General features: G+C 46.2%; 1 protein-coding gene across 1 annotated transcript; it reads right to left on the bottom strand.

Annotated features, from left to right (window-relative positions):
- Positions 1-496: 496 nt before the first annotated feature.
- LOC124702840 lies at positions 497-2,927 on the bottom strand. The gene is made up of 3 exons (XM_047235017.1): positions 2,466-2,927; positions 1,157-1,264; positions 497-791 (listed from the first exon to the last, which is right to left on the bottom strand). Exons 1-3 carry the CDS (start codon positions 2,847-2,849, stop codon positions 669-671), a joined length of 615 nt encoding a protein of 204 aa, XP_047090973.1. The 5' UTR covers positions 2,850-2,927; the 3' UTR covers positions 497-668.
- Between the last annotated feature and the right edge of the window lie 7,188 nt (positions 2,928-10,115).

The following is a 10,115-nucleotide window of genomic DNA, read 5'->3' as shown; positions in this document are numbered from 1 at the left end:
GTACAGCATGATTATGTCACTGAGCCCCCAGCAGGTCACACTGCTCACACTTGGAGTAAACTTCAGCCAGCACGCTCGCCAGAAAAAACGCGAGGGGTGCCTAGCGTTTTTATTTACACGTGTATTAGCAGGTTTTGTACAGATACTTGGAGCTGAAACCCTTCCAAACCGGTACAAACCCAGCCGGCCGAACAGTTCAGTACGTGTTTACAAGAGTCTTTGGCTGGTCCAGGGAAATCATTACACTCTAATCCCCTCCAAAACCTGTGTGCCGAACGAGGCCTTAGGTTTTGAATGTTTCCAGTTTCCTCTTCTCCATTATAAACTAAATGGTCTGAATTGGATCAAATAATGGGCAAACCCCTACATATTTTTCTTCTGATACGATTGATATTGCTGCAAACGGAGATCCAACTTGATGAAACTTGACAGTTATTAGGGATTTCTACGTATATATCATAATAGAAAGCAGAGAAGACTGTCGTAACATAAGAGGTTGCAGAGGAATTCCCTACTGTTGGGTTTTGGCGCGAGATTTATCACATATATTATGTTGAAATGTTAGATAATAACAGGTCTACAGCTAGCATTGCATTTACAGCTACATATCTAGTAAAGCAAGAAAAATATTGAGCTATCTATGACAACTGTTCTTGTGTCCTTGAGATTCAGAACACATCCATGGAGGGCCGGGAGATCCTATCATCTTCCAGTAGCTCATATGGATCGATGTATGGTGGTGGTGTCACGGGTTTCTTACTCCCATCATGTATAAAGCTTTGCCCAAAACACTGCAATAAAAATTTAAGGCAACCATAGAGTCACAGGATATTCCAGGGTTTCTGAGACTCAATATCAGAGGCTCAGAGTACAGTCCATGAAGTACTACACAGGTAAATTAAGAGCAAAACACACACTGGTGATATTATACTGATCTGAGGTGTCTATCTGAGCTTGAAAAAGTCTGTATATGATCTTAAGGTGTTCACTTGATTTTTATTGCATATAATTAGATACTAACTGAAGGTTTACAACGTATATGTATGCCATTTCATAATAGGATCCAGGAATTGCTACATACACACAGATAAATTTGAGGAAAATCACATAAGTACTACATATTTCAGTGCGGGCTAACCGAAAAAGAGATGCTTACCAGATAAAGGCCAGCAAAAAGAGAAACTGTGACAATAATCAGAGGGCCAAATGCCAGGAAGAAAGTACCACCTAGTGATAATAACAACTTTGCCCGTGGTACTAGACCCTGAAAATAGATAAATATATGATAAGGGGAAGGCTACTTGGTGATTGTATCATTATCATATCATCATTGCAAACTGATAAGAAATTATGATGGACATTCATAGTAGTGGCCCAGTGTCTATGAAGTAACGAAACATGAATGTTTACTGTTTACATATGCAATTTTTAGCACACATCATTTAGAACAAATTGAAGCAATTATATCACTGAACCAGTGGTTACTAATCTACAGTTGATATAAAAAACATCTTGAATCAGATACCGCATTCAAATGTTCCGGAAATATTCATGGATTTTTTTTTTACCATTTTGTTAGTTCTAGGTTAACCGAGAATTAAGTTAGTTGTAGGTCAACTCCAAAACCATTAGATTTGTGTGGAGATTCGTGCATATCAAAATTACACATGGGTGTGCAATTACACGTGGGTATGCAATTGCACTTTTTTTTCCAACTTACACATTAATTGCACATGAAATTGGGTGACCGTGAATTAAGTTAGTTCTAGATCAACTGAGAACTAGCCGCATCTTTTTTTTTAACAAAGTAAATGCTGATGCTAGATGATATTGGTTGAGGAACAAATCATATTCATAACAAGGGAAAAATTATTGCAAGATGGTAAAATGGAGAATAGGACAATGCGAGAAACATGCTAAATATCAAGTAGTACGCGCTGCATATGGCCTAACTCGAGTGCATGATTTCAACTATTGAAAAGCGTTTTGCGGGAAACAAAGATACACACTGTCCCACCAAGACCAATATACCGATGAAAGAAAAAAGGTCACTACTCTGTTGGGATCATGAAGATTATTTCTCGATAAAAAAGCTACAGCATTGGTTCAATAGTTGGCTCATTTTGTGGTGTTCTTCACAAGCACAGAGAACTGTATATGACAATTTCACAACGAAAAAGATTCTGGTGCATGCCAAATTCTTTGGATACTAATGCTTGTGTATCTATTGAAGTAATCCAGAACCACTTGCAGATTTCCTCAGCCAAACTAAGCAAGCCCAGTGAATCAAGATTATTTCAACTGCATGTATTACCATCTGCAGATAGCAAAGCATTGGCTGCTCCATTTTCAGTTAATTTTTAAAACAGGCCCGTTTATGTTTGCGTTTCAGTTACTACCGGCCTGCCATTACTACAAATTCAGAATGGAAGCTAAGAAGTAACCAGACAAGGAGAAAGCCGCACCTCAATGCCCTCGCTGTTGAGCGCCATGGACCGCTCTCTCTGCCCGTCCGCCCCGGCTGCGGCCCTCTCGAACTCCGCGGCCGCCGCCCCGACCACACGCTTCCTCCCCTCCTCTCCCCCAGGCCCTCCCTCTTCCGCCTCCGCCTCTGCCGCTGCCCCCGCCATCTCCCCCGAAGGGACTGACCCCGCCGACATCCCCCTTCGCCTCAGCTCCTTGGCGAACAGCGACTCTGGCGCATCATCCTCGCCGCCCCGGCCCCCATCCCCCTCGTCCCCACCGACGCGGCACCTCACGCGTAGGCGCGACGCGCGCCGCCCACGCGGCCCCAGCAAAGGCGACGGCGTGAGGGCCGGTCGCACGAGGTGGATCACGGCCATGGCCATGGTTGCTTTCCTTCGGTTGGTTTCGTGTGCTGCTCGATCTCTGCTGCGTGGAGGTCGGAGGAGGGCAACTGGGCAAAGCCCGGCTAGACTTGGCGACTTCTGGTGGCCTCCCGGCAAGAGATCGTACCGTTGGTTTAGTGTCAAGATTCGCTGTGAGGCGGGATGGATGGTGGGATCCGGCAGACGGTCCGTGCGGCTGGCGACGAATGGAAAGAACGCAAGGAAGCGGGAGCAACACGTGTACGCGTATGGTTGGTCGGGGTTGTTCCTGCGGAAGACTGCCATTCCCGCAACGCCCGACATTTTATCGGCTTCAGTCCTGCACCTCAAAGGCGATCCAATACGATGTTCCGTGCTCCAAGTCTGTCTCCGTTCCACATGGGCGAGTACCCACCTGTCGGCGACCAAATCCAAAACGCTTGTCTAGCGCCTCTCCCTCCATCCCCACTCGATTTGCCGGCCGCCTCGATGGCCAATCTCTCCGAGTCGGGCACCATCATGACGGATGGCTCCCTCGATGTCTTTTTCGCCGATGCCGCTTTGCCAATGTGTTCAAGAACGCGCCAGCAAATCTGTCCCTCCTCCACGCACGTAAAGTGTTCGGCGGCTTGTCCGGTAGGCGCGACGAGTCGCTCGTTCATTGCCTCCTCGTCCAAGGATGAATTTTAACAATTTGTTTTGCTTCGAACTCGGATAGCGGGGACGAGATGATCGTCCAAATGATGGAGGACGAGCAAGCCTTCGACGACGACCTTCGGGAGCATTTGTCGATCATCACGTCCCTCCAAAACATGCTTTACGCCGACGCGGAGAAGGGTTGCGCCGCGGAGGTTCAAATGGCGGGAAGAAAGAGGTCAAAGCCCTGGCAGAGGATGGAGGGGCATACCTTGCTGCACAATGACTACTTCACGTGATGGCGCAACACCGGCCAACAATTTTCGGCACCGGTATAGGATGAGCAAGGGTTTGTTCATGAATATCCTCAATGATGTTCGAGAGTTCGACCCCTACTTCAAGCTGAAGCACGACGTTGTTGGCACAGCCAGGTTCTCGTTGATTCAGAAGTACTACCGCCATGAGGATGCTTGCATACGGATCAGCTGCTGATACACAGGACTACTACCTTAATATGAGTGAGTATACTGCCATTGAGTGCATGTATAAGTTTTGCCGAGCTGTGGTGGAAAAGTTTGGCAAATACTACTTCGAAGGTTCAACTGAAGAAGAGACTGCAAGGATCACGGTTCAAAATGCAGCGAGAGGATTCCCTGGGATGCTTGGAAGCATCGATTGTATGCACTGGTCATGGAAGAACTTCTCGTTTGCTTGGCAAGGTATGTACAAAGGGCGTCATGGATATTGTAGTGTGGTGCTTGAAGCTGTGGCAGATTCTAACCAATGGGTTTGGCATTCTTTCTTTGGCATGGCGGGATCTCACAATAACATCAACTTATTGCAGCGGTCCCTGGTATTTAGCAAACTAGTGGAAACTCATGCTCCACTATACAACTATGAGATCAATGTCCACCAATATACCAAAGGCTATTATCTAGCCGATGGTATATATCCAAAATGGGCAACTTTTGTCGAAATAATCCCGGTGCCATTAGGTCACCACTTTGCTTCGCGACATGAGGCTTGCAGGAAGGATGTCGAGCGGGCATTTGGTGTGCTTCAAGATCAATTTGCTATTGTTCGAGTACCTTGCTCTAAAGCTGGTCTCACGACCAAATATGGGAGTTGATGCATGCACAAAATGATCATCGAGGATGATCGCAAGAATCGCGTCAGCACACATGTCATAGGGTCCTCTTGCGGAGGTTCATCACAAGGTGCCTGTGGATTTTGCTGATTTCCTCGCCATGCATGTAGAGATCCGTGACAGCAATGTTCTCGAGCAACTTTAAAATGATCTCGTTGAGCATCTGTGGAGGGTCAAAGGATTATCAGCAAATGCGGCGGTGCCTTGATCTAGCCCGAGTTTTATTATATTTGTTTAGTTTCTTATTGTTTGTTGTATTTTAATTTGAAAACAATTTTAGTAAACATATTTATTTGTATGCTATGTTTAATAAAATGGTTGTATTTTCGAATAATCTAACAAAAAATTAAGATCTCGTTTGGGGGACGTGACCTGCGACCGGAGATGCTCTAAATGGGATAATATATGGGTGCTAAGAGCATCTTCACCGGCAGCCCCGGTAGCATTTTGAGGGGCAGAATCAAAAATAGGCTCGAACCGGCGAGCCCCAAAAAGCGCCGGCGCAATTTCAAGGCTAGTAGACACTAGTAACATATGGGTCTTCAATCGGTATGATACTGACGATTGAGAAATCCGTCAGCGATTTTCTTTTTCTATGACGATAGGGCTTTTTCGCGTCACAGATGGCGATTTGGGCCGCTCGTCCCGAAAAAAATAGTGACGGGCGAGGTCTAAACGTCAACGATTGTGCATAAATGAGCGTCGCGGGTTGTTGGCGGCCCGAACTCGCGGAGTCGGCAGGGGCGTCACAACAACCGGGCTTCGGGCCGGTGGACACACCTGACCCACACTCTGCACGCTCCTGTTCACGTACTTTTCTGTCTGCCCGCACAACAGTCCAAGCCTGCAGCACTGGGACCCATATTTGTAAGCGGAGACAACCACTGTATGCATACATGTACCTGGTCTGCAGCACTTGGGCCCGCATGTCACGTACCGACACGACTGATGTCTACGGGTGCTTCTATTCTTGTAGACAGTGTTGGGCCTCCAAGAGCAGAGGTTTGTAGAACAGCAGCAAGTTTCCCTTAAGTGGATCACCCAAGGTTTATCGAACTCAGGGAGGAAGAGGTCAAAGATATCCCTCTCAAGCAACCCCGCAATCACGATACAAGAAGTCTCTTGTGTCCCCAACACACCTAATACACTTGTCAGATGTATAGGTGCACTAGTTCGGCGAAGAGATAGTGAAATACAAGTGGTATGAATGAATATGAGCAGTAGTAACGGCGCTAGAAAATAGCTTGTGGGCGTGCAGTTGATGGTAGTAATATTGCAGGAAGTAAACATGCAGTAGAACAGTAAACAAGCGGTGTTTGCAGTATTTGGAAATAAGGCCTAGGGATCCTACTTTCACTAGTGGACACTCTCAATATTGATCACATAAATAAATAAATTATCTTCCTTTGTGCTACATATACTCTTGTTTGATAATGAACACCATTCGTTGCGTAGGGCTACAAGAGCACCTCAATGCCGGAGTTAACAAGCTCCACAACATTCGATATTCATGTTTAAGTAACCTTTCGAGCATAATAGATCTTTGCAATCTAAACCGAGTACTAACATAGCATACACATCTGTCACCTTTACACTATGAAGGGGGAATAAATCACATCAATACTATCATAGTAATAATTAACTCCATAACCTACAAGAGCTTATGATCATAACCTACGCCAAGTACTACACGATGCACACACACTGTCACCATTACACCGTGAAGGAGGAATAGACTACTTTAATAACATCACAAGAGTAGCACATAGACTAATAGTGATACAAAGCTCATCATATGGATCTCAATCATGCAAAGGAATTCATGAGATCATTGTATTGGGGTACAGAGAGAGAGATTAACCACATAGCTACCGGTAGAGCCCTCAGCCTCGGTGGAGAACTACTCCCTCCTCATGGGAGACAGCAGCGGTGATGAAGATGGCGGTGGTGTTGATGGAGATGCCTTCCGGGGGCACTTCCCCGTCCCGGCGGAGTGCCGGAACAGAGACTCCTGTCCCCGGATCTTAGCTTCGCGATGGCGGCGGCTCCGGAAGGTTTCTCGTACCGTGGCTTTTCCGTATCGAAGATTTAGGTCGGGGACCTTTAAATAGGCGAAGAGGCCGAGTCGGAAGGCCGACGGGGCGGTGACACAATAGGGGGCACGACCCGGGCCCCGGCCGCGCCACCTCTGTCATCCGGTGGCCCCGTGGCCCCCTCTGCTGGCTCTTGGGTGTTTTGGAAGCTTCGTGGAAAAATAGGATGCTGGGCATTGATTTCGTCCGATTCCGAGAATATTTCCTTACTAGGATTTCTGAAACCAAAAACAGCAGAAAATAGGAACTGGCACTTCGGCATCTCGTCAATAGGTTAGTTCCGGAAAATGCATCAAAACGATATAAAGTGTGAACAAAACATGTAGGTATTATCATAAAACAAGCATGGAACATAAGAAATTATAGATACGTTTGAGACGTATCAACGACCCACCTGCGTGGGGCCGCATGTTCCGACAGCCTCCAGGCATGCGAAGTGGACCAGAACTGTCAGTACCACCAACATGGGTTCCACATGTCAGTTGCCATGCTAAATAATTTTGCGCACGTGCCAGCACAAGTGTCTGCCTGCCGTCAATTCTGGACGCATGGCCCTGCAGGTCAGAGCTTGCTGGGCCTACATAATACGTCGGGCCTACGTGGGTCCCAAGTTCCATTCCCGTCGGGCCCATATGGAGATGTGGTGTGGCCCCGCATGTCAGTGCTTTGGTGGGCCCGCATGTCAGAGATTGGTGGGACCTCGTGTCAGAGCTTGTTGGGCCTACATACTTTGTCGGTCCTACATGGGTCCCACGTGACATTCCCATCGGTCCCACATGGAGATGTGTCAATTCTCGACGTGTGGCCCCGCATGCCAGAGCTTGGTGGGCCTACATAATATGTTGGGCCTACGTGGGTCCCGACTGCCATTCCCATCGGGCCCACAGGTACAAAATAAGCAGGTTTGATGACAACGAAGGCTTATTTGGTAAAACTATTTTGGGCTGGGCTGCCGACTGGCCTATTTGTATTGGGTGGGGGGCTAAACTCTGGATATTTTGGGCCAGATTTAGGTGTGGACAAATACGTTATTTACTCTGGGGAACGTCACTCATTCTAGAACACTGTTCTACTAGACTCAGTTAGCAGGCTTTGTCTTCTTTCTCAGTAGCAGGCCTTGGCCGAACGAGTTGTTTACCCGTGCGCCCTAGCTAGTGAAAGCGGCGGGAGACACCTTGAAAAAAACACAGTGTTCGCGCCTTACAAATAGTATTCGGCGGGAGGGGAGTTCGACAAATTGTTTAGTTCACAGTTCACCACATTGTTTAGTCACGGTGGGAGAATAGTCAGTGATAGTGAGCTTAGTAGATACATTGTCTCTTGCGCCGCCGTATCACTTCGACGCTCTCTGGCACGCGAGAGCGGATCTATCGCCGTCGCTCGCCATGGCGTGCACCTCTTGACTGTCGCCAGACTGCCCCCGACAAATCTCTGTTTTCGCTCTCCGGCAGCCACAGTAAGTCCCTAGCATATAGTCCCTCGATCCATTCTTTATGGAGTAGTATATTACTGTACTCCCTCTAGGAGAAAATATTAAGATTTTTGAAGTCAAACCGCCGGGTGAACTTTGACCAAATTTATGCCAAAATTAGAGTCTCAAATTAACACCATCGTATCCATCATAAAGTATATTTTAATACGATATAGATTATGTATGTAGATATATATATATATATATATATATATATAATTTTATCAATAAACTTCTGACATGTGAAGCATTCGAACTGTATGAACATTAATTGTTGACCAGATGGATAGAAGATGGGTGATGAATGGTGTATTTTTTACATCAGAAAGCTGGTGTGAATAGTTTTGTGGACTTCATTAGTGCTAGATATAGTCCTACTGCACACATACACTGCCCCTGTAACTTGTGGTGTAATCAGTGTCACAGATCTCAGAGTGTTGTGCGGGGACACTTGTTACTAAACGGCATGACTTCAACCTATATTCGGTGGATATATCATAAAGAAGATGCGGATGCAGTTATTATTGAACGTGATGTCGGAGTGCATTCTCCTGTCAATGCACGATTAGATGACTTACTAGCAGACCAGGATGTGATAGGACAAAGGTGGCCGATCTTTCGATGAGACGTGGATAAATAGATTTGTTGGTGGAGTTCGTGCTTGATGATCCGACTACACGTGCAAAGCTCGTGCGCCAATGCAATCACTAGGACAATCTTTGGGAGTTACTGATCTTGCGGATGCACGATCAGCCTGACCAGCGAGGGTCTTAATTCCTACCTGAAATCGAGAACAAGTAAAAACTAATGATGCAATCAGAATATTGCGGATATAGATGAAAACTTTATTGAATAAGGTGGGATTCCGAATAGTAGGTCTTTTTCTGGGCGTTGGCCTCAAAAGAAGTACACGAGAGTTGCAGCAATGACTAACTTTTAATCTAATCAAAATCCGAGTCTAATCGTGACGGCTATGGGGGTATTTAAAGGATGAAAAGGTGGGGTTTCGGCCAGCCATGCATATGATGGCCGAACCAAACCCTAGAAGGCCTTTCCCCCTTCAATACAGACTCTAAAAAGTAGCTGACTTAATTCCTACGAAAATGACATGGGCCTGGCCCAAAACTAAAGGTGACGCAGCACCATATTATGCTATGGACGAAATTATGAAGTGTAATCTTTTATATTTCATCCAAGTCTTCATTCATCATTATGGTGGCTTCAAAGTTCTGAAATCTCCACTTGGGGCGTCCTCTTCAATCCTCATATGTTTGCTGCCATCTGCTCCAATGATTGTCCTCCTCATCCATGCTAGGTCCATCATTCATGAGAGTAACAAACACATATGATTTAGGCAGCATCATATTCTCATGTATGTGAGGAATAGTTCCAAAAAACGAAAGTACCTGATAGTTAAGTTGTTTGGCACAAGCTCGAGTGATTGGTCCTTATATTTGTGTGGCTGTAGGTACAACGGTTGTATCAACAGATGGGATGTCCTCATCATGCTCCCCTTCTTGAATCGAAGTCGTCTTCGACGAATGTCGAGGGTGCTCCTCGGCAATGCCCTCCGATAGGGGCTTAGGGTTGATGGAATCCTGCAAGCTGACACGAGACATCGGTTCACAGACAAGCGGGGAGAGCGATTTACCCAGGTTCGGGGCCCTCGATGAGGTAAAACCCTTACGTCCTGCCTGTCTGTTCTTGATTATGATGATAATGGGTTACAATGGGGTGCCGAATAGTTCGGTTGAGATCTCGTCGAGATGGCTAAATATTAGGGTAACCTATCTCTAAGCTTCTGTTGGCTAAGATTGCTAAGATTGATTGTGTCCCTCGGCAGCCCCTCTCCTGGCCTTTATATAGGAGGCCAGGTCTCAAGAGGTCTAACCGAGTACGACTAGGTTTACAGTAATCTTAGATCTAATCTTTCCTTGTTC

This window comes from Lolium rigidum, chromosome 3, assembly GCF_022539505.1.
Source record: "Lolium rigidum isolate FL_2022 chromosome 3, APGP_CSIRO_Lrig_0.1, whole genome shotgun sequence".
Taxonomy (NCBI): domain Eukaryota; kingdom Viridiplantae; phylum Streptophyta; class Magnoliopsida; order Poales; family Poaceae; genus Lolium; species Lolium rigidum.
This window is presented reverse-complemented; position numbering and strand designations above follow the sequence as displayed.